The sequence below is a fragment of the Elephas maximus genome, chromosome 4 (assembly GCF_024166365.1).
Source record: "Elephas maximus indicus isolate mEleMax1 chromosome 4, mEleMax1 primary haplotype, whole genome shotgun sequence".
Classification (NCBI taxonomy): Eukaryota; Metazoa; Chordata; class Mammalia; order Proboscidea; family Elephantidae; genus Elephas; species Elephas maximus.
The window spans coordinates 145,233,710-145,259,769 of record NC_064822.1 but is presented as its reverse complement, the minus strand read 5'-3'; the positions used below and the strand labels follow the sequence as shown (position 1 = coordinate 145,259,769).

At 36.2% G+C, this 26,060-nt stretch overlaps 1 protein-coding gene across 10 annotated transcripts in view; it reads right to left on the bottom strand.

Moving 5' to 3' along the window:
- The window catches only part of METTL25 (methyltransferase like 25), a 345,627-nt gene that overhangs the window by 182,885 nt on the left and 136,682 nt on the right, over window positions 1-26,060 (bottom strand). The window contains exon 12 of one of the 10 annotated variants that reach the window (XR_007517291.1): window positions 5,146-5,298. The exons of 7 other annotated variants lie outside the window; for them this stretch is intronic. Coding sequence is in view for 2 of the 3 variants with exons in the window: in XM_049883968.1 (XP_049739925.1) it covers window positions 24,608-24,700 (93 nt within the window). In the remaining variant the exon portion in view is untranslated. Of the gene's footprint in view, window positions 1-4,641; window positions 5,299-15,170; window positions 24,701-26,060 lie in introns of those variants that run through there. 2 more of the 10 variants (XM_049883972.1, XM_049883968.1) reach the window with 2 other exon arrangements.

Here is a 26,060-nt window from a genome sequence, read left to right as displayed (position 1 = left end):
ACTTCTCTTTGTTAAAACCATCCTCTTGTGGTATTTCTATTATAGCAGGGCTAGATGATTAAGACACTAGGATATCAAAATTTACATATTCTATTTCATTTTTGACGATTTCCAATTTTCCTAGATTCATGCTTCGTACATTCCATGCTCCTATTATTAATGGATGTTTTCAGCTGTTTCTTTTCATTTTGAGTGGTTCCACATCAGCAAATGAAGGCCCTGAAAGCTTGACTCCGTCCACATCATTAAGGTTGACTCTACTTTGAGGAGGAAGCTCTTCCCCTGTTGTATTTTGAGTGCCTTCCAACCTGAGTTCATCTTCTGGCACTATATCAATGTTCTGCTGCTATTCATAAGGTTTTCTCTGTTCAACTCTTTTCAGAAGTAGATCGCCGGGTCCTTCTTCCTAGTCAGCCTTAGTCTGGAGCTCAGCTGAAACTTGTCCATCGTGGGTAACCCTGCTGGTGTTTGAATACTAGTGGCATAGCTTCCAGCATCACAGCAACACACAAGCCCCCACAATACCACAAACTGACAGACACATGGGGGTACCTTCTTTTGTCTTCTACTAAATTCTCAATAAGATTTTGGCATTAATCTATTGTCAACTGATGTTACTTTCCTAGATAACCTCTTCTGAATAAGTTTTTTTCCAAGAATTCTTTTCTTTTTAGATGGAATATTCATGATTTAAACAACCATCTATATATCTTAAGTTCAAACTTTCTTATGAGTACTAGGTTGCATATTTGATATCTTCATTTGGGTGTTCCACAGTCATAGCATATCCCAAATTAAACCATAATCTTCTCATCTTTTAGCCCTTTTGCCCCTTCTAGATTTTCTGTCTCTGTAAATGGCAGTACTACCTAGCTAGCCACACAAGCTAGAAACTTGGTGGGGTGGGATGTTCTAGGCTTTTGTCTCTCTCTCACCAATGACATCTAATGGGTAATCAACTCATAATAATTTTATCTCTTTGACTTCTTTAATGCATTTTTTTCTTCTCCTTTCTACTCTCTCTGCCTTAATTTAGGTAATATCGTTTCTTGTTTAAATTCCGAACTGCTGTCCCAGCCTCCAACTTGGTTCCACTTCAATCCACCATTTACCCTGAAATCAGAGTGGTATTTCTAATATAATCACTTAGCTCCCTTCTTAAACTCCTGCAGTGGATCGCCTGAGAAGAAACCTAACTCCTTAGCATGAAGTTCAGGGTCTTCCACGTTTAGAACTCTATCAACCTCTCTGGTCTTATTCCCATATTTACTACCCTCGTTGATCTATTTTTAAACTCCTGTTGGAGTCATGTTGTTTCATACTTCTGAAATAATTGCTGCTAATTTTTATTGAGAGATCACTGTATTCAAGGATCTGTATTAATGGATCTATTCCTTCTCACAACCCTATGCATATGTGGTTTTCCCCAGTCAACATGTGGGGAAACTGAGGCACAAATAGATAAGGTGTTAAGTAACCTGATCCAGCTAGTAAAGGGGAAAAAAAACAACTGGGATTTGAACTCTACAAGGCTGACTCCAGAGTCCATACTCTCAACCACTATATATAGCATTATTACACTGTCCCTTCTTTTGGAAGACCCTTCTTTCTTTCTACACATAGTTTACTTTATACATACCCTTCACCCAATTAATCTAATTTCTGCTTCCATCACAAATCTTAAAAATCTCTTGCAGACAACATCAGTGATGAACTCCAAAGTGAATTTTTCAATTCTACTTACTTGATCTCTCAAAGGCATTCAACCATTGGTCACTTCATAGATCTTAAAACATTCTCTTCCTTGGTTCATGTGATGATATCCTCTTGGCCTTTATGCTTTATATCTGCATTTGCTTTCTCAGTCTTGTTTGTTATTCACCCTTCTCTCCTCAGCCTTTATACTGGAGTTATTAAAATTTTAGTTCATTTCCCCATTCTTCTCTACCATGCTTTTTGCCCTGAATGATTTCATCCACATCCTAGCTTCAATTTCCACCTATATGTTGATAATTTCTAAATTTGTATCTCCACTTCATACCTTTCCTTTGAGTTACAGACCCTATGGAGTGTCTCTTTAACTTAATATTTCAAAAGTAAAGCTGCAGTTTTTCTCCAAATATTATTCTTCAGTGTATCCTGGTACCACCTTCCATCTAGTCAATCTAGGGACTGTTAAAGCTCATCAATCAAAGACTACCAGGAACCTGCCTATAATCCAAGTTAAATTTATTTAGATTACTGCAGCAAGGAAGAAAGCAGAACAAAGGAACTGTGGATTGTCTCAGTTAAAGGGAGTTCATAGGATTTTCTTATAGGATTTGGGCTTATACTGGATTGTTCTAGGAAAGATTTCAAAATGTGGAGACCAGTTCTGGATTGGGTGTTTTCAAGAAGCTGGGGCAATTCAATGGTGGGTCTTAATTTTTTTTTTTTAATCTAGGAGACAGGAGGATTAAAGTGGGCCTAGATTTGTCATTGATAAAGTAGTGGCCACTCATTCAGAAGAGAGGATCTTTAGGTTGACCTTATCTGTCTCATTCTCGACATGTCATTGAGTGGCCTTGTCTGAACATTGCCTGTAATTTTTATTTGTTTTGATAGCATATTCAGGTTTTAGCTAGGTGATTTTGCAAAAAGTAGCATTAACTTTCAGCTTTAATTTTCCCACGTAAAAAATAAAGCAAATATCTATTATTTTGACCAAAAGGTCAGAGCCTGGAATACCCTATGGAGCAGTTCTACTCTGCACACATAGGGGTCACCATGAGTGGGAACAGACTCAATGGCAACTAACAACAACAAAGTTGTACATATATTTTCCCTAATTCTTTAGGTTTTTCTCTAAGCAAAAATCTACTATTATCCTACCCATTTGCAAAAACAGATCAGTCTGATTGGCAGGTAATGAGATTGTTTCCTTAGGAGCTGCCCATTTAAAAGTAGGAAAATCAAGACATCATCAATTGCATGAAGTCTGTAGGGTTATGTATCTTCTAATATCTTGCTTTTCTTAAGAGGAAACTGAAACAAAGAAAGAAAGATCTACCCAGAGGGATACTCAAACAATTAACGGGTAAAGGCAATATCTTTAGTGGGTAAGTAGATGGACTCTGGAGCCAGATGCCTAAATTTGAACCTTGACTTTACCATTCAGTGGTTCTCCTCACCTTCTCCTACTTGGAATAAGTTGCTTGACCTCTCTGTATCTCAATTTCCTGTCAGTGAAATGGCAGAAATAATATAGTCCCTTCCTATAAGGACTGTTGTGAGGATTAAATAAATTAATAAATATAAAGTGCTTAGAACAGCACCTAGCACAAAGTAGACACTCAATAAATTTTAGTTGGCATTACTATTATATTTCATCATGTCATATGGAGTTTAAAAACCTTTTAAAAATTGAGTAGTTGCCAAGGACACTCTGAATGAATGGTATATATGCGTATGGAGAAATATAAAGTTGGAGTCACCCCTAAAATTTTTAAAACAGGTCTGGCCATTTAAGAAGACTCCTTAAGAGACAGCAACTCAGATGCCAGCACATTTGAGAATAGTGAGTCTGAAATTATGTTAACATATTGGAAACTTCCATTGAACTGAAATGGTGAAACAGTAACTTCAATAGTGGATTTTCAAAACTGTCAAAAAAAAGTGACGTATGAATGCCAGGAAGGGGCTTATACAACACCTTTGGATTGAATGTAAGAGGCCAATAAAAGTGAAACTTCTGGGGGGATTCCATGAAATCTATAACTGTCAAGTTGACCATTTTGATGTTTAACTATTAACTAATACATATAAATGGGGTTAAAAATTTTCAGTTATGACATTTGTTAAATTTGGGATTCTGTGTCTGTGCAGAATTTCACTTAAACTATATGCCTTTAGCATTTGCTAGAGTAGAGGAAAAGGTTTCTTTGGGGCAGAGAAAATGGAATGTGCAACACAAGTTGTTATAGGCTATTTTTAAAAGTCATATGGGCATATTGAAACACTATGTATATATTTAGTGACTGGTTATTTGTGCATTTATTTTGAAAATTTGAATTGTTTCTTAGTACATTTATGTAGGAGACTTCCATTACCTGAAATAATTTTGGTCAAGTCTTTAGCAGATTGCTAAATAGAATGTCTATGTTTCCTTGTAATGTATGTACTAATATTTAGGGAAGAGAATATACAGAGTTTGCAGTTCACTGCCACGAAGCTATCTGTTGATTCTGTGTTTAACCACCAATGATCTCCCCAGCGGCCAGCTTTTACAAGAACAACCAAATTCAAGGTTACCATACATTTGTTTAAAAATGGAAAATTTGGCCTGGGAGTTTCTAAGGAGCTTGAAAAAAGCAGAGTTCCTAAATAGTAATGCATAAAATCCATTTAATAAAATTATTGGCCTTTAGCAATCCTACTACTGGGAATATATCATTTGAAAGTAAATAACTGATAAAGAAAGAATGCTTTATGCTCAAAGGCATTCACAGCAGGCTTAGGTGTATAATAGAAAGATGTCAGAAACAACCTAAAGGTCTGGCAATAAATAAAGGGCAAAGAGAGTATATCCCATTAAGACAAATTCTTATTAAAAAAAAAAAAATTCTTATTAGTCACTAAAAACGATCATTATGAAGATAGTGTAGAATCATGGGGCAATGTTTATTATATCGTGTTAAGAGAGGCACAATTTAAAATCGTGCATTCACTGTTAAGGCAAATATAAACAATGTATGCATTTGAATCAAATTAAAATTACTGCTTGGTGGTGGGAATATGAGTAACTAATTTTTTTTTTTTAAAGGGAAAAAGTACAGAGTTTTAAATGACATGACTATATGTGATCATTAGGTGGTGTACCAACTTGGTTGGGCCATGATTCTCAGTGGTTTGGCAGTTATGATGTAGTTTGGCCATCATATAATGACGTGATCACCTCTATGATGAGAATTAATATGTGATCACCTTCATGATGGAATCTGCTGTGAGTAGCCAATCAGTTGAAAGGAAGTTTCTTTGGGGGTGTGGCCTGCATCCAATATAGGTGGACTCTCTGGCAAGGCTCAGGGGCTTCTGCTTACTCTGGATCCTGCAGCTGGTTCCAATTTGTGAGACCTCTGCTTCTTGTTATTTGAGCTAGCAGCTTACCTGCTGTCTTGCCTGCCGATTCCTTGGTCTTTGCAGCTTGTGAGCCAGAGCCCTGCTGTCTGATTTGCTGATCTTGGGTTTGCCAGCCCCTGCAGCTTTTTTGAGTCACGAGAAGCCTCCGGCCTGACCCATGGACGTGGGATGTTGTAGCCTCTACAATCGTGTGAGCCATTTCATTAATACAAGCCTCTTTATATATGTATTTACATGCTTTACTCGTTTTGCTTCTCTAGAGAACCCAGTCTAAGATACCATATTATTCAAAAGCCAATTTCTTTGCTCATTTTTCATAGATTTGTAAAAAGGATAGCTTGCATGCTAAGGCATTTTGAACTTTAGCCCAAGAACTTGATTTTTTTGCCTCAATGGATTCACTGTATCTTGTTTTTCTTAATAAATTCTGTGCAAATTTCAGTGCCAACTGGTTTGCCACATTTATTAACATGAAAAGATCCCATGAGTGAAAAGATACCACAATCAGAGATAAACAGAAAAAGCACAGAATATGGTATGGCGGGTCCACCAAAAGATATGAAGACCTTTTGGAGACATATTTTCTAAATTGCTAAATACTAGAAGTAGAGTTTTATGGTTGATATTGTAGATGCAGAACATTTTCAGATCCTTGAGTTTTACTTTAAAAATGAATCTTTCAGCTTATAATTAATAGCAATAGTCATATGCAAATGGTTGCAAAAACATACTTCAAAATCAAAATTTATTAACAAATCATCTTTAAGTCTGTTAAAGAATGTCAGCTGAAAGCTGAGGGAATTTGAGAAATATGGTCTTCTTTGTATTTGTTCTTGGCAGTGACTGAAGAGAAGGGGCTTAATCTTAGTTATAGGCGTCTTGAGCATAGCCAAGATGTGGGTTCATTTAGGGTAAAATTATGAGTGCCCTTGGGGTCTGCATGCTCTCCAACCTTGGAATGTAGTAGACGCTGCCAAGCCCTGCAGGGCCTCATGTCTTCTCAGGTATAAAACTATCTCAGAAGAGCCGCTTTAAGGTAATGCTTCTCAAATATTAACGCACTTGGAATTCTCTTAAAATTCCGATTCTGATTGAGCAGATTTGGGATAGGGCCCGAGATGTAACATTTTTAACAGGCTCCCAAGTGATGTGGATACTGTTGGTCCCTGAACTGCTTTTTTTAGTAGTAAGACTCTAGCTTCATCTTACTTGAAGAAAAGAAGTGTTGCAAGGAGTTCCCTGCTACATCTTTGCTTCCCATATTGTTTCTATAACTGGCAACAAGTCTTTGCACAAGGAAGCATTTGTTGGAGATGACACCAATGTAAAAAGAAGTGTTATTATAAAAATGAGTGTTATTGTACAGTGGAACAATTTCTTACACTTTTTAGTTATCACTCTAGCGTTCAAAAAGATCACTATTGATAACCAAGAATCCCCCATAACTGTAATGTTGAAGTCGTAGGCATTGCTATATGCTCACCTGGTTTTTGGAATATTATTGCCTTAACATTACCATGTGTGGACATCTGTTTATATGGCTATTTTCAAAAAACTGCTTTGGAATTTTCAAATTTTATTTGTAAATATATCTCTTTATAAAATCCCCTCTTTGATTCTTTTGATATACCAAATTATTTATTACTTAATATTTAGCAATTATCTTAAGGTTTATTTTAGTAATAGGTTTATGATTTAAAATTAAAGTTAATACCTTTACTGATGGAAACATCTTGGTTTCCATTCATCTTCCTAAACAAGTTATAGTTAAAAACAACAAAAAACCCAAACACATTGCTCTTGAGTAGATTCCATAGACACTATCATTAGTACTCAATTCTTTCCGAAGTGCTTTTAGGCTGAAACTTCTAACTTAAAATCTCAAAGATTTAACTATAACTTAACATGTATTTATGGGACAATAAAAGCTAAGTATAAAAGGTACTACTCAAAGTAGTAAAGACAAATGCATTATTTAGAATGTAAATTGAATTCTTATCATTGATTCATTTTTTTAAAACTTGTGAATAGAGAACTGAAAGATCTTTTAAACGTATTTCCTATGAGAACACATTTCTGTGAAAAACACATTTACATGTTTTTTTTTTTTGTTTGAATATACCCCTGTACCTTAATGCTTAGACCCACCAAAGTTTGGAGAACACTGAGCTAGACTAAGGAAAGAACAAAAGGGAAGCCTGTCCACACATATTGGGCATTTGAATCATTCTGCTTTCAAGATAACAATTAAATCCTTAGAGTCAATGGGAACTGGATGAAATATGTAAAATATTACTGCTTGTTCCTGGGTGTAACCTAAAACCAAAACCAAACAAACAAAAAAGAAAAAACAACAAACCCATTGCCATCAAGTCAATTCTAACTCATAGTTACCCTATAGGACAGAATAGAACTGCCCCATAGGGTTTCCAGGGCTGTAATCTTTCTGGAAGCAGACTGCCACATCTTTCTCCCAAGGAGCAGCTGGTGGGTTCAAACTGCTGAGCTTTTGGTTAGCAGCTGAGAAATTTAACCACTGCACCACCAGTAGGTGTAACCGACTGCTTCGATAGTAAGCTTTTACATCCCTATTGCATTTTATTAGTTTGTTTTGCTGAGGATTGAGATAATAAGTGTGGAAACATCTAGCACACTGCCCAGTTCATAGATGTTCAATAACGTTTTATTGACTTTGAATATGTATGTCTTACTTGATGAGAAATATACACACTTTGTTCTTTGAAAAGTTGTAGAAATGTGGTCTTCTATTTCCTATCTTTCCAAGAAATAATTTCTATTTTGGTGTTACCAAAAAGCTACACTCATAAGGTTGCTAAGAGTCAGAATCGACTCGATAGCAACGGATTTGGTTTGGTTTTTAGTTTTAAAGAGGAAATTTTGATCTAAAAATCAGGGTATAAATTAAATGTGCATATAATGTAACTCCATTAGCCTATTATGACCTTCAAAATCTCTATCAGATTGCTTTAGTAACTTAACTAAACAGAGCTAGTTACATGAGATTTAGAGCTAATTTTCATAATAAAAGAAATGTAAGGGGATTTGGTTGAATTTACCCTTGTTACATTACATTTAAAGGCGGGAGCTGTCCTATTAACAGCAACAATTTTAATAAAATCCCTTTTCTTCAAGCATTTGCAACCAATCTATTAGAGTGAAAATACATTACCAATAATCTCATTCACAAAACTTAATTTGCTTAGGTGAACAAACTGTTTATATTTTAGAATATAAAACATATTTTAAAAGAATTTCAAATCTGTTTATATCCAAGATAAACAACAGTATGTACTATTAAGTGAAAATTTATCTAAGAAAATAATTTATCTTGTGAAAGCTTTCAGTTTTTATACTGTAGATGTTGACCCTCAAAACCTTTTAAAATCATTCTTCAGTAGAGTATGATTTGCTGTTACGGAATGACTTTCTAAATCTCGCGTAAGCTAGTGATGTGATGGCAAATGCAGAGTCTTTAAAGATGTTCAGTGTTCTGTACATTTAAAAGCAAACTCTCCATGGCCTTCAATTTTTTTTTTTTGTTTTAGATCTTTTTTTTGGTTTGGTAATACTTTTTCTTTATGATTTAAAATATATTCTTAATGCCATTGTTCACAAACTTACCTGCACAGTTATATTGTCTACTAAAGTCAGAAATATTCTGAAGCTCCCAGAATGCCAGAAATGTCTGTTGCTATAATCAAATGGTATATGGAATTCTTTTATCTTTTCCTTGAAACACATTATTTGTGTATACTTTGCTTGATGGAAAACCACTACTCAGACCAAGTCTTTTTCTTAAGAGTTGCTATGATATTAGAACACTATGGATTCATTCCTGAAAGGGCAGGTAACCCAGAATACATGTGCATTTAGTTCAACATGATTAGCTGATGTACACCAAATCATATGTTGAGCAAACAGAAAGCAACATGGTGAATTTTAGGTTAGAATTTGCATATTTAAGAATTTTTTTTTGGTAAAAGTCAACATGTTCAAGCATAACTGTCTTAATATAAGCTAAAGGCTTTTCCTCCCATGAGATCTGAATACATGCTACTTTGTTCTGTGCTCATATGTGTTAACTTTCTTATGCTGGATTGTGCATTGGAAACTTCTAATAAAAACAGGGCAATTTTAGAAAAAAGTCTTCCATTGACAGAACATCTGCAAATTTAACAAGGCAATCCATTGAGATAAATATATTAACTAATAAATTCCCATATATATAGCCAGTAGCATCACTGGCCAAGTACCAACCATCTGGGGAGGCTTGGAGAGTTTCAGTTCCTTTGGTCACAGGCTAACCAGAGCACATATTTTGCACAGCAGGTTATTTCTTAAACAGTCCTTCTCCAGGAGAAAAAAGCCATTGCACTGTACTCATATAAAAACCACTTAAAAGAAAGTATAATTAAGGTAGAAAATGGAACAGAAGTGAATAGTTCTAAGACATAATTCATGGTAAACAATTGTGTATTTATGTACAGACTTTTTTTTCTTCTTCCAAATGTCATTACCTAAGTTATAACTCTTCCATATACTATCATATGTATTCTCATGGCTAGATTATAAATCCCTGAAGATTAGGAACTTTTAAATCTTTCTTTTCAACCTGCAATGTATAGTATAGAATTAGTCACACTGCAGTTAACTAACAGATGGTTGCTGATTGGATTACATGCAACATTCACAGAGTACTTTTACAGAGATGTATGGAATTAATGAAGGATTAATTTCAGATTCAATTGTTTTAATGTACAGTATTTTCATATTATTCAATTCAACCTATTTTCTGATTTTCATTGCAATTTCATCTTTGATGTAAAAGTTATTTAGATGTGTAATTCTTAAATTTATGGGGATTTTCAATTTACCTTTAAAAGAAAATTTTTTTTTTAGCTTAAATACATTGTGGTCAGAGATGATATTTTATTTGATTTTAATTTGTTGATATTTGCTTTAAAGACCTGCATATGTTCAATTTTTGTAAAAATTCTATGTGTACTTGAAAAGATTGTTTTTGATGTTGTTAGGTGCCGTTGAGTCAGTTCCGACTCATAGCGACCCTATGCACAACAGAAGAAACACTGCCCGGTCCTGCGCCATCCTCATAATCATTGTTATGCTTGAGCTCATTGTTGCAGCCACTGTGTCACTCCACCTCATTGAGCATCTTCCTCTTTTCTGCTGACCCTGTACTCTGCCAAGCACGAAGTCCTTCTCCAGGGACTCATCCCTCCTGACAACATGTCCAAAGTATGTAAGACGCAGTCTCACCATTCTTGCCTCTAAGGAGCATTCTGGCTGCACTTCTTCCAAGACAGATTTGTTTGTTCTTTTGGCAGTCCATGGTATATTCAATATTCTTCGCCAACACCACAATTCAAAGGAGTCAACTCTTCTGCCTTCCTTATTCATTGTCCAGCTTTCACATGCATATGATGTGATTGAAAATACCATGGCTTGGGTCAGGCGCACCTTAGTCTTCAGGGTGACATCTTTGCTCTTCAACACTTTGAAGAGGTCCTTTGCAGATTTGCCCAATGCAATGTGTCTCTTGATTTCTCGACTGCTGCTTCCAAGGCTGCTGATTGTGGATCCAAGTAAAATGAAATCCTTGACAACTTCAATCTTTTCTCCGTTTATCATGATGTTGCTCATTGGTCCAGTTGTGAGGATTCTTGTTTTCTTTATGTTGAGGTGTAATCCATACTGAAGGCTGTGGTCTTTGATCTTCATTAGTAAGTGCTTCAAGTCTTCTTCACTTTCAGCAAGCAAGGTTGTGTCATCTGCATAACGCAGGTTGTTAATGAGTCTTCCTCCAATCCCGATGCCCTGTTCTTCTTCATATAGTCCAGCTTCTCGGATTATTTGTTCAGCATACAGATTAAATAGGTATGGTGAAAGAATACAACCCCGACACACACCTTTCCTGACTTTAAACAAATCAGCATCCCCTTGTCCTGTCCGAACAACTGCCTCTTGATCTATGTAAAGGTTCCTCATGAGCACAATTAAGTGTTCTGGAATTCCCATTCTTCGCAGTGTTATCCATAGTTTGTTATGATCCACAGAGTCGAATGCCTTTGCATAGTCAATAAAACACAGGTAAACATCCTTCTGGTATTCTCTGCTTTCAGCCAGGATCCATATGACATCCCTGGTTCCACATCCTCTTCTGAAACCGGCCTGAATTTCTGCCAGTTCCCTGTTGAAACACAGTTGCAGCCGTTCTTGAATGATCTTCAGCAAAATTTTGCTTGCGTGTGACATTAATGATATTCTTCTATAATTTCCACATTTGGTTGGATCACCTTTCTTGGGAATAGGCATAAATATGGATCTCTTCCAGTCAGTTGGCCAGGAAGCTGTCTTCCATATTTCTTGGCATAGATGAGTGAGCATCTCCAGTGCTGCATCTGTTTGCTGAAACATCTCAATTGCTATTCCATCAATTCCTGGAGCCTTGTTTTTCGCCAGTGACTTCAGAGCAGCTTGGAATTCTTCCTTCAGTACCATCCGTTCCTGATCATATGCCACCGCTCGACTTGAAAAGATTATGTACTTTGTAATGTACAGTGTGTTATATTTGTCCATTAGGTCAGTTTTACTTGTTTTATTGTTAAAATCTTGTATCTTTACTGATTTTGTTTGTATGCCTTTTCCATTAGATACTGAGGTGGAAGCATGAAAATTCTCCCAGCATGATTGTAGATTTATCTGTTTCATCTTTTCATTCTGCTGGTTTTTGCTTTATGTATTTGAAGATTATGTTTTTAACTGCTTACAAATACAGAATTATTATATCTTTCCGGGAAATTGAAACTTTTATCATTGTGAAGGGTTATCTATATGAATACACTGTTGCCTGATATTCAAATATTATCATCTATTTTACCTGATACTGATACAGCTATACCAGCTTTCTTTTGATAAGTACTTGCAAATATATCATTTTTCTTCCTATTATTTTCTTTTTTTATCCTTTGCTTTAGATGTGTCTCTTCTAAATAGCATATAGTTGGGTTTCGTTTTTCCAGTAAGTTGATACTAGTTTTTTAATAAACTAGTTAGAATGGAATTACTGATATATACGGATTTAAGTCTACTATTATGTGTTTTCTACATGTCCTGCCTGTTCTGTTTCCATTTCTTTCTTTTACTGCCTTTTTATAGAGATTGAGAATATCACCCTTAGATGTGGGCAAGCAGGGTCCCTGTTCTGGGGTCATGCCTCAGGAGTTCCTTCACTTTGGAGTGCCTTCCCTGGTATTTTTAAAGTCCCTCTCTGGTAGCTGGGGCCATCTGGACTGGAGGTGCCATTTGGAAAGGGAAGCCCAAGTCCAGATGAGAACCTGTTTGGGTCCTAGTTCCTGTTAATTCCCTTTGGACCACTCTCCTAACCTCTACTACATGCATCAGCTCAACCAAATGTCCCAAAATATTCAGAGGCTTGCTCTTAAAAGATCAATCTGGGGATCACTGGTTGGGACAGAGTCCCAGGAAGGGAGCCACGTGAACAGATTACTCCTGCTGGCTGGTGCTGTATTTTTGCCATGAGATCCTGCCAGAATGGTAATGACAGGATAATTCAGAGTGACTAACATTGTTTATGGGGACAAGAATCCTGCAAAAAATATTTGCCCAGGTTTTGCCTACTCTAGGGGTGGTATTTCATTTTTTTCTATTACGTTGGAAGTTACATTCATCATAATTCTTCTTATGGTTACTTTAATATATCACGATATGCAATCTTGAGTTAGCTAGGTCTAATATTAACTTGTACTGTTACCCTCTTTCTGGACAGTACAAGAACCTTCTTTAAACACTTTAACTTCATTTACTATCTTCTATATGCTATTCATTTGATTAATTGTCTATGTCTTTTAACCAAAACCCTGGTGGCGTAGTGGTTAAGCACTGGGCTGCTAACCAAAAGGTTGGCAGTTGGAATCCACCAGGTGCTCCATGGAAACTCTATAGGGCAGTTCTACTCTGCCTTATAGGGTCATTATGAGTTGGAATCGACTCAACAGCAATGGGTTTGTATGTCTTTTAACACTCATGGGACATTGTTATTATTGTTTTATATTGTGAATAGTCATTTGAATTTACACACCATTTAAACTTTCTGTTGGTTTTCTTCTTTCATTTCCAACCTTCCATCTGGGATCATTTCCCTTCTGCTGAAAGAATACCCTTTAAAAGCTGTCATTTTACCTTAATCCTTCAAAGGTATTTTTCCTGGGCATAGAAATGTATGCTATCAGTTCTTTCAGCTCTTTGGAGTATTATTCAATTGTCTTCTAACTTCCACTATTTCTTTTGAAAAGTCTAATGTCAGTCTAATCATTAGTTGGTAGGTAATGGGTTTTTTAAAAATTCTGCTTCTTGAATCTGCAGCTTGATTTTTTTTTCCCAGTTTAAAAAAATTCTTAGCCATTATCTCTTTGAATATTACTTTCCATGTTTTCTCTCTTCTTTCATTCTGGAATCTAATTATATGTAAATTAGACTTTTTCAATGTATTCTCTATGTCTTTTATCCTCTCTTCTGTTTTTTTTTTTTTTTTTTTCTATCCCTTTGTCTCTCTGTGCTTAATTCTGGGTACTTATTTCTGAATTACCTTCCAGTTTACTCATTTATTCATTGTGTCTAGACTCTAAAAAATCATCCACTATGTTCTTAATTTTGGTTAATGCATTTTTTGCTACTAGAATTTCCATTTGGTCCTTCTTTATAGTTTCCAGCTCTGTTGAAATTCGAAGTTGTTTCTTTTTATCTCTTTCAACTTAGTAAGGATGACTATTTTAAAGACTGGTAACTGGAAAATATGGAACCCTTGTGGGTCTGTTTCTAGTCTGTAGTTCCTCTTGTTTTTTGATCCCCACCTATGGTCAGATTATATTTGTTATTGTGTGTGAGGCACTGTATTTCCAAAATTGTTTGTAGAAATAATTCCAGTCCTAGAATATTACATATTTTAAGGGGAACTAATAGTTATTCCTGATAGTTTCCTAATCTATGAAATGGGGATAAAAGCAGTTACTTACTTCATGAGTTGTCGTGAGGATTAAATGAGCTAATACATGTAAGATTAATATTTAAGAAAAAAACAGTGTTTTCTAGGATACAAAGACATCACTTTCTCTAGGACATATTGGTACATGACTGAAGACAGAACTGAGATATTCATTTAGAAAATCCTCATTATGAGCATTTTATGTTGCAGGCACTGTGCTAGGTACAGGATATAGAGACATACTTAATTGACAGGGACAATCCACGTCTGGTTATGTTATGGAAAAATGGCAGTAGAGCTTTTTTTGGCAGATACGCACATATCTGCAACATTGGGCTTAAGCATATTAAAAATTGTGAGGATGGCGCAGGACTGGGCAGTGTTTTGTTCTGTTGTACATGGGGTCGTTATCAGTCAGAACCAACTCAATGGCACCTAACAACAACACACATACCTATTCCGGGTGCTCTGCTTCCCTTGACCATTTCTGTAAATTTTAGGGCTCCCGAACATTAATTATTAAGGCAGGATCACCAATGGTGAAGTTAATATTAGAAACTTGTCTACCTGCATCTATTGTAACAGCATGTAGTTGCTCTAGACTATATAAATTTATGAAGAATTGATAGCAGCAAGATTCTTAAGTGGCTTTAGAATGATAAACTAAAGTGGGATAGAATTAAAAAAAAAGTTTCCTTATATTCTGAAAAGAAGTGTCATAGAATGGAGAAGAGCAGAAATCTAGAACATTAAAAAAAAGAAGAAGGAAACAGTCAATTTAGCAATAGCCATCTAGGAAAAGAAGGAAATTTCATGCTTTGTTACAAATATTTTAGAATGACTATGCATGTTAAGAAGTGGTAATAATAATAGTATTATTTTCAGTGGGTAGAACCCCAAAGCAAAAAAAATCCTTCAAATGCATATAACGTGGAAAGGCCTTTATATATCAGTCTCTGCATTTATACCTACAGAGTAATAAAATATAAAGTAGGTGGAATTATCTTAAACTATTTTTTTTTTAATTTAAAGATAGTAGATTATCGCTGTAAACACAGTAACTGTGAAACTTTAACTACTGCATGTAATGTTTTTCACCCAATATTCAATTCCACTCTTAAATGTGGACAATTCCTCAGCTTTGGAATGGGAGCTCTAAAAATCCATTTGTAAATTGTTTGATTAGAACTTAGAACATTTTTTTTCCTTGCAAAATTAATGTTATTGTTATAAACATACTTAATTTTCCATTTCTGTCTCTGTTGTTGTTAGGTGCTGTAGAATTGGTTCCGACTCATAGCGACCCTATACAACAGACTAGAATTGCCCCATAGAGTTTCCAAGGAGTGGCTGGTAGATTTCAACTGCCGACCTTTTGGTTAGCAGCTGATCTTTTAACCACTAGCCACCAGGGCTCCAACGGATTCTAAAGGACATTACAGAAACACAACTATTACTTTTATCTTGTGTATTATGCACCAGGAATTAAGTGTTTAACACTGAGAACTGCAACCACGTTCATCAACATGACAGAGCTATTGGGTCTAGGAACTGAGAAAATCTGTGTCAACATAATTTATTTGTTTGTTACAGGAAAACTTTGTCCAGGGAAGATACAACTGTACACCAATAAATAACTTCATTGCTTGTTTGAAGCAATTCCTACATATTAATTTATCTTGGACAAACAATCTGCTCACCTTGGCAAACAGCTCATTTATCCTGCAACAGTATACTTATCAACACTTGCTTCAGACCTCCTTCACCTTGCTATCTACACTAATGCTAAACTACTATGTCATGAACTTCTCCAAATCCCAGTCTGTTTTCTACCTTAAAAGACTTACCTGAAATCACCTGAGTTCAGGCCTCCAGATCTTATATTCTCCCCAGACTTTCCCCCTCAGAGACACAGCCAAGGCAGTGTCCTCTGCTACTCCTAAACTAAAACTAAAAACTAAATGTAGTTTTTCTGTATTAACAGGTTGTTTGGTAATATTTTGGAAGAATTCAATAACAAATAATTCATTTAATCCTAACAATAATTTTATGAAGTTTTATTCTTAGTTCTTTTTACAGATGAGAAAACTGAGGTGCACAGAACAGTTTAGTGACTTGCCCAAGGAAAAACAAAAAACCAAACCTGTTGCCGTTGATTCCATTTTGACTCATAGCGACCATACAGGCCAGAGTAGAATGGCTCCATAGGGTTTCTAAGCAGCGGCTGATGGATTCAAACTGTCGACCTTTTGTTTAGCAGCTGTAGCTCTTAACCACTGTAGCAATTTAACTCACATGAATCTCAACTATGAGACTAATATTACTGAGGCCCTCTTCCCCCTAAGCCTATGTATCTTAAGACATCCTGAAGAATTCTACGTCCTGACCCTCTCAACCCTGAAGGCTGAAATGAAGAAGGGTGGGAGCTAAAGGAAGCCCCTACATAGTGGCTTGGGAGGGATTAACTGAAGTTAGATACCAAACATTTGTATGTATTGTACTGTCAGCAATTTGAGATTCAGTAATTTTGCTTTATTCCAGCATAAGAAAGTGGATAGTACCAACCCATCTCACATAAGGAACATTCAAAATTTAGCTTAAACATACTTTTACTTCTGAACTCGACAGTGTGTGGATCTTTTGATTGGTGAAAAATAGAAAATTTTGATTTTTAATTATATTATTTGCATATTCTACAAACCATGTGATTTACCTTGACTCGTGTGCTTTAGTGACTTCAGTGGCTGCCAATTACCTTCAGAATTAAAGTTTTAAATCCCCGTGACACGCATGACCTGCCATGATCTAGCCCCCTGACTCTCAAGCTTCATCTGGAGAGTTATTATAAAATAGTGGCAAGAAATGGTGTTTCTTTGTTTTTCCTGTTTTATTTTGTTGTTGATGTTGAGAATATACACAGCAAAACATACCTCAATTCAACTGTTTCTACACGTATAATTCAGTGACATCAATTACATTCGAGATGGGCAACCATTCTCGTCTTCCTTTTCTGAGTTGTTCCTCCCCCATTAACATAAACTCACTGCCCCCTAAGATTCTCATGTAATCTTTAGAGTTGTTGTCACTTTGATCCCATACAAATAGTTCTTAAAAGAGCATAATGGTCAAGGTAGACATTTTTCATTAGTTAAGCTAAATGATTGGTTTTAAGAAGACTTCAAATATTTTTGGTTTCAGTTTTAAAGACTATCTCAGGGCAATAGTTTCAGGGGTTCATCTAGCCCCCATGATTCCAGAAATTCTAGATTCCATGAGAATTTGAAATTCTGTCTGCATTTTTCCCATTTTGATCAGGATTCTTCTATAGAATCTTCAATCAAAGCATTCATTAATGGTAGCTGGGTACCATCCAGTTCTTCTGGTGTCATGGCAAAGGAGGGCAGTTATTCATGGAAGCAATTAGCCACACATTTCATATCCTCCTCCTATCCCTGACTCTCCTTCTTCCTCTGTTTCTCCAGGTGAACAGAGACCAACTGTCATGCCTTGGATGGCCACTTGCAAGCTTTTAGGACTCCAGGCCCTACACAATGAACTAGGGAGGGGGTAGAACAGAAGCACTAAACACATTATTAGGCCAATTAGCTGGGATGCCCCATAAAACCAGGACTCTAAACCTCCAAACCAAGGAACCAAATCCATGAGGTTTTTGGTTGTATATAAGCAGCCTCAGCAGCTACTCTGTTTTTTTTTATTTTTATAAAAATATCTAACATAAAAGCATAAAAAGCAAAAGACAAAATAAATGGGTCCTCGTAAAAATTAAAACTTTTGTTCATCAAAGCCTTTACCAAAAAAGTGAAAAGACAAGGTACCGGCTGGGAGAATATCTTCGAAAACCATATTATCTGATAAGATTCTAACAATCGTCAGGAATGGAATTGTGTCCACCAAAAATGTTAACTTGGTTAGGCCATGATTCCCAGTATTGTGTGGTTATACTCCATTACGTGATTGTAATTTTAGGTTAAAGAGGATTAGGGTGGGATTGTAACATCCTTACTAAGGTCACATTCCTGATCCAATGTAAAGGGAATTTCCCTGGGGTGTGGCCTGTACCACCTTTTATCTTACAGGAGATAAAAGGAAAGTGAAGCGAGCAGAGACGGTGGGACCCCATACCACCAAGAAAGAAACACTTGGAGCAGAGCACATCCTGTGGACCCGGGGTTCCCACATGGAGAGGTTCCTAGTCCAGGGGAAGACTGATCAGAAGGAACTTCCTCCAGAGCTGACAGAGAGAGAAAGACTTCCCTGGAGCTGATGTCCTGAATTTGGACTTTTAGCCTACTAGACTGTGAGCTCGATGGCACTGGGTGCTGGGCAGACTGTGAGAAAATAAATTTCTCTTTGCTAAAGCCATTCACTTGTGGTTATTTCTGTTATAGCAGCACTAGATGACTAAAAATATATCTATATATATAAAATTTCAACAATAGCAAAAACACAAATAACCCAATCATAAAATGGGAAAAGGACTTTGACCAGACATTTCACCAAAGAGGATATTCACATGGCCACCAAACACATGAAAAGATGCTCAATGTCACTGGCCATCAGAGATACAAATCAAAACCATGATGATGTAACATTTCGCTTCCACAAGGATGGCTAAGATAAACAAACAAACAAGCAAACAAACAAAAAAACCCAGAAAATAACAAATGTTGGTAAGGATGTGAGGAAATTGGAACCCTCATTCATTGCCGACAAAAATACAAAATGGTATAGTCGTTATGGAACAGTGTGGCAGTTCATCGAAACACTAAAAATAAAACTACCATATACTCAGCAATTCCACTCCTAGGTATACACTCAAAAAACTTGAAAGCAGAGATTCAAAGATTGGTACACCAATGTTCACTGTGGCGCTATTTACAATAGCCAAAAGGTGGAAACGATCTAAATGCTCATCAACAGATTAATGGATAAACAAAAGTGGTATATATATACACACACACACACAATAGAGTATTACTCAGCCAGTAGAAGAAACGAAGTCTTGATACATGTTACAATATGAATGGAGCTTGAGGACATTATGCTGAGTGAAATAAGTCAATTATAAAAGGACAAATATTGTATGATTTCATTTACGTAAAAAGACAAGAAAAGGCAAATACATAAAGACCAAAGTTTATTAGTGGTTACCAGGGGTGAGAGAGAAATGGAAAGGAGGGGTTAACGGTGATGGAAAAATTGCACTGATTAAGGGTAGGGTTGTATAAGCTGATTATTGTAATTGCTGTCAATAAGTTGTACACCTGTAAAAAGTTGAACTGGTAAAGGAACAGGTTGTGAAATAAGTAAAAAAAATAAAAACTTAAAAAAGTGTCACTTATTAGTTGTGTGACTTGAGGTAAGTTGTTTTGCCTCTCTGAGTTCTATTATATGAACAATTCATGTAACAGTGCCCTTAAAACGCTTAGACAGGAACACAGTAAATACTCATTAAATGCTTAGCCATCACCCCATGCAGCGTTCATTAAAACTCCATAAACCAATTTACACGTTCCAGAACGTACCATACCTTTGGACATGCCTAGAATATCCTTGTCCTTGTCTCCTGGGCTAATTCATACTTCTTAAAGACTCTATTAAAGGGTCTTTTTGGAAGTATTTCTTTACTAGTTAAGACTCAGATGTTCTTTCTTGTATGCTCATTGAATCTCTAGTATAGGACTTATCAGGTTGTATTGTAATTAGTAATTTTATTGTTTGTCTTCCTCCTTGGACTGTGAACTCTTTCAGGATGGGGACATGCTTTGTCTCATATTCTCAGTGCCTACCATAATCTCTCTGTCCTATAGGGTCACTATGAGTCAGAATCGACTCGACCGCGCTGAGTTTTAGTTTTTTTTACCATAATCCCTGGCACATAGTAAGCATTAAACAAATGTTTATGAAATAACTACCAAATGAAAGCCCATTTTATAGATGAGGCTTTGAGATGTTAAGGGTCTTGTTTTAGTTTACTCAGAAAGTAAATGTCAGAATTGGTGCTTGTACCAATGCACCACGTTCTGCAGCTAAACTGTAAACTAGTTCTCAAACAGCAGTTTTTGAGATGGAAATTCTCTGAGCACTGTAATGGGAATTCATATGTATAAAGGTGCAGTCCTATTAAAACATTCTATATTTTCGCTTTTTGCTGAAGTGTTACCATCTCAGTGTAATAAAACAGGTGTCTCATGGTGATTAGATGCTTAAGTCACACATTTGTCTCTGATTAACAAAAATAGAAAAGTTATTGATAACGCAAATTTCTGACAAACTTTTAAAACATAGAGGGGTTATTATAAAGTTTCCTGGGTGATGAAACAGCTGTAATTCATTTCTCTATATGAAACAATGCTTTATGCTTTGTTTTTCTAATCACAATGAGAAAAGAATGTTTATAAATATTTGGGCAACAGGGAAGGAGTTCAAAATTTTACATAGAAGGTAAAATTATGAAAGTAGGTTGTAAAGATTTTCTGCTCCTTATGAGATAGCTACTCAGATAGCAAACAATTTGAAGAAATAAAATAACAGCACACCAAAAACAAAAAAGCAATTTAGTAAGACAAAATGCAACAGCTAAATTGAAACCAGGGGAACATTCTCAGGAAATTAACATGACAGATCAACCCACAGTGTATAGTTCTTTTCTTTCTTCTTGTTTACAATCACTGCTACTGTCCCTGGTAATGCAGTGGTTCGTGCACAGCTGCTACTGAAAGGTCTGCGGTGCTAACCTGTTTCCCAGATGAAGGATGTGGCAGTCTGCTTTCATAAAGACTTACAGCCTTGGAAACCCTATGGGGAAGTTCTACTTTGCCCTATAGGGTTGCTATAAGTCAGAACTGACTTGATGGCACCTAACAACAACAACAACGACTGCTAATACTAATAAAAGAAAGGTTAATGAGGCACTTTATACTGGATAAATTAGGCTCACAACAATTCAAGCCACCGATCGGTCTTAGTATCCCTAAATGCGGGGCAGCTAAACATTTTGTGCCTCCTGATGTGATGCAATAGGACGTAATAACACTATGAAGCATTTTTGCCAAAAGACAAAAACAAACAAGAACCACCTGAGTCTGATCAAGTTTCTAGCTCTAACTATTAGTTTAGAAAACTATTTGGGATAAACCAAAACCAAACCCATGGCCATTCAGTCCATTCCGACTCAGTGACCTTATATCACAGAGTAGAACTCCCCATAGGGTTTCCAAGGCTGTAACTTGTTAAGAGAGCAGACTGCCACATCTTTTTCCTGTGAAGCAGGTTCGCACTGCCTACCTTTTAGTTAACAGCTGAACACTTAACCATTACACCACCAGGGCTCCTCTATTTGGGACAGACAGATGTATTAAAGGGCACTATGATGGCTGTTTCCAAGGACTGCCTGGTGGATTTGAACTGCTGACCTTTTGGTTAGCAGCCATAGCACTTATCGGAATTGACTCGACAGCAATGGGTTTTAACGGGTTATGACGGCTGTTGTTAATTGCTGTTGTCGGCTCTGACTCACGGTGGCATGTATAACAGAACAAAATATCGTCCCGTCCTGTGCTATCTTGATGTCTGAGTCCATTGTTTCTGATATCTTGTCAATCCATTTCATTGAGGGTTTACCAAACATGATGTATTTCCCAGTAATTGGTTTTTTCCTGATGATCTGTCCAAAATGAGGGAAATACCAGCAGGATCAACCATGGCGGACAGTTTCAGAAGAGCTTCCAGACAGAGAAAAACCAGGAGAAAGACCTGGTTATCTACTTCTGAAAACTGGCCAATGAAAACCCTGTGTATAACAACTATGATGGTGCAATCAGGTACCATCGTAAAATCCAGAACTGGAAATTCTATAGGATAAATGACTTGATTTCTTAAAACCATAAAAAATGGTATGAAATAAAAAGAGGGAGTAAAAGCTGTTATATATTAGAAGCAACTTAAGAGACATATCAACCAAATGCAAATACGTGAATGCTCTCTGGATTCTGAATTGAACAAATTTATATAAAGGACTTTTTTTGAGGCCAATTAGGGAAATTCAAATGAAGACAAGTAATGGATATTACTAAAGAAAAAGTTCTTAATTGTTAGAAATACACTAACGTACTTATGTGACATAATAGACTGACTGAGATATGCTTCAAAATACTCAAAAGGTGGAGGGTATGGGTGAGCGTGTGTTTGTGCACCCATGTGTGTCTATAGGTAAAACAAGACTGGCAAAGTGTTCATAATCATTTAAATTTGTGTTGAGTACATGAGAACTCATTATACTCCACTCTCTACTTCTGAATATGCTAGAAATTTTCCAGAATAAAAAGTTTTAAAAACGTCGTGTATTCCCAGTATTGTACTAGTTGTGTGAAGTACCCAATCATTTACAAATATATTGGGTACACTTTTTTTTTTTTTCCTAGTGCTATCAATATTAATATCACAACTCAAAACAACTATCCTTCTCACTATGAACAGACTGTCAACTATCCTTCTCACTATGAACAGACTGTAAAATTTAAGAAATCAGTTACTTTTTCTGCTAGGAAAATTTTATACAATGTCTCTAGCACCAGGGAAGCTTTTCCCAGCCTGAGCTCAGTCTCTTCTGTTTGCATCAGAAATTTCAAGTTTTCTGCTAATGAAAGGAACCTGTATTATACCTGGCAGAGTGCTGGCCTCCTCTCACTTACTCTTGCTTTACTCAGATTGGCTTTTTACAAAGATGGAAGTAATTCTATTAAGTGCCAACCCATCACTTTATTTTAGTAACTGTTATAGACTGAATTTTGTCCCCCCAAAATATGTGTTGTAAATCCTAACCTCTGTGCCTGAGGTTATAATCCCATTTGAGAAGGGGTAATCTTTGTTATGTTAATGAGACAGGATTAGTGTAGGGTGTGTTTTAAGTGGATCTCCTTTGAGATATAAAAGAGATTAAACAAGCAATAGAGTAAGCAAAGATGGAGTAAGATAGATGTCAAGACACATGGAGATCTCCAAGGAACCAGGAAGCATAAGCTGAAGAGACAAAGACCTTCCTCCAGAGCCAACAGAGAGAGAAAGCCTTCCCCTAAAGCCAGTGCTCTGAATTTGGATTTCTAGCCTCCAAAACTGTGAGAGGGCACTGGGTTTAAACTGTGAGAAATTTGTTTGTTAAAGCCACCCATTTGTGGTATTTCTGTTATAACAGCAATAGGTAATAAGACAATAAGAATAATCCCAGCCATTTTTAAAGTAAATATCTCACTCGTAAGATTAACATTACTCAAGTCTCTCTTCAAAGGAAAATAATTTTTTAAGGGCACAGAATATTACATCATGTCGCTTAGATTTTTTTTTTTTTTAGCTTAGATTACAACACAGTATAAATTTGCTTTATATTTGGCATGTTTTAAATTTGGCCTGGTTCTTGGGTATTAAAGAAAAAAAAAAATTTTTTTTTTTTTGCTCCCCTTGAAATGTGAATTTTCCCCTCCTGGTAACCTGTAAAATCTTTCTAAAATGTGGAGTAAAATGCAAATGATCTTCAGCACCAACTAATTTTACTATGCCTACATCTGTATCTTTCATTTGCTTTTAAGTCAGTAAAAGTCAAAATGTGATATGTGGAAATATCAAGGGTCTCAAATATTGAACAGCAAATAAGGCTCATGTTGGTGTTAGCTGCTGTTGAGTTGGTCCCACGCACAACAAAATGAAATATTGCCCAGTCCTGCACCATCCGCATGATCAGCTGGATTGCACTGTTGTGATCCATAGAGTTATCACTGGCCGATTTTTTGAAGTAGATTGCCAGGTCTTTCTCCCTAGTGTGTCTCAGTCTGGAAGCTCTGCTGAAACGTGTTCAGCATCATAGCAACGCAAAAGGTGGTGGCTGTGCATGAGGTCCACTGGCCAGGAACTGAACCTGGGTCTTCTGCGTGGAAGGTGAGAATTCTACCACAGAAAGCACTGCTCACTAAGGCTCACATTTACAATGTCCCATCCCTGGGTGGTACAAATGGTTAAGGGCTGGACTACTAACTGAAAGGTTGGTGGTTCAAGCCCACCCAGAGGCATCTTGGAAATTAGGCTTGAGTGAATTGCTTCCAGTTGAAAATCCTACAGAGGGCAGTTCTACTCTGCATGGATGGGGTCGCCATGAGTCGGAATCAACTCGATGGCAATTAACAACAACGCTGAAGTGATAACTCAGGAAAGTAGGTTAGCCCTTTTATAGTATTTTGACTAGTTCTTATTTTATTGATGTATGCTTGACAATGGAAACATGGACTGGCATTATGTTGTTGGTCACTATTTTTTTTTATTTAAAATACGTAACAATGACTTTCAAATATTTACATAACATGGCATAATGTTTAGAAAAGCAATACTAGCAACAGGGTTCACCTATTGGTGAGTAATAACTTGCTTTAACTTGAATCATTGCTGCTTCTTAAGCGCAATAACAGCATAACATCTGGGAGATGTCACAGGATCAAACAACTTCACAAGCGCAGACCAAGCAATATTTTCCTGCAAATCGTTAAGTGACTTAGATATATAACAATTTGAAGGAGAAATCAAAGAGTTAGACTACACATTGTAACATAAAACTATGGAAATAACAAACTATGTAAAAGAAAACCATTCTTTCTTGAATAAAATTAACACTGACAACAAAAATTACGCAGTATGATTTAGTGACTCGAATGTTTCCTATATCATTCAACCTGAGAACTTCCTTCATCAAACAACTCAGGGAGAGGTTTCTTTCATGAATTACCAGCTGGTGGAATGGACATTCTCAAATGCTGCTAGAGGATATATAAACCAGTACAACCATTATGGAAACATATATCAAAACTGTCAATAAAAGGCATATTCTTTGCTGAAGCAATTTCACTTTCAGGAATTTATGCTGAGGAAATAATTAAAGATGTACATAGAGAGTAAATTAAAAGGTGAATAGCTTCCTATGATAGTGAAAAATGGCAGTGGCCAATGACAATCGGGAATTAGTTAGATAAATGATAATATTATGAAACTCTTCAGCTTCTGAATACATTTAATGAATTTAACGGTGATTTTCCTTTTTCAACATAGGCATTCAAGTTATAGAAACACCTTTGGCTTTTGTACTCATTCTAAAAATATATCAAATGAAACAAATTAGATATAAAACTATATTTATAACTTAATTTTAATTTTAATTAAAATATAAGGAATGTGCATATACATACACACAAATTCACATATATTAGAAGTACTAAAAAATATTCCGAAAACTTAATAGTAGTTAATGCTGAATGGTGGGATTATGGGTACTTTTAATTTCTTTCTTTTATATTCTTCTGTTCTCTTTAAATTTTTTACCACAAATATGTATTAGTGTTATAATAATAAAATTAATTAAAAATATTACCATATATATTATTTCTATCACTTCATTGCCTACCAACTAATCTTTGCGCACACCATTTTGCCTACCTATCCCTGGTGGCATAGTGGTTAAGTGCTATGGCTGCTAACCAAAGGGTCGGCAGTTTGAATCTGCCAGGCGCTCCTTGGAAACTCGTATGGGGCAGTTCTACTCTGTCCTATAGGGTCGCTATGAGTCAGAATCAACTTGACAGCACTGGGCTTTTTTCTGGGTATTGTACTTAGGTCGGTGGAAACTGTTTTGAAAAGGGAAATGAATAGCTAGTAAAAGAGGCCTCGATCTGTCTTACCAGTGTGGGAACCAACAGTCTCCAGTGATATGGAGCTAGTTGGCAGCTGAGGAAAGTACATCTCAATTTAACTATTTTTAAATTGCCTATCTTCATAAAAATACCAATTAGAACAAAAGCAGACATTTATTATATTTCATTTGTTCCAAGTAGCCTATTGGGAA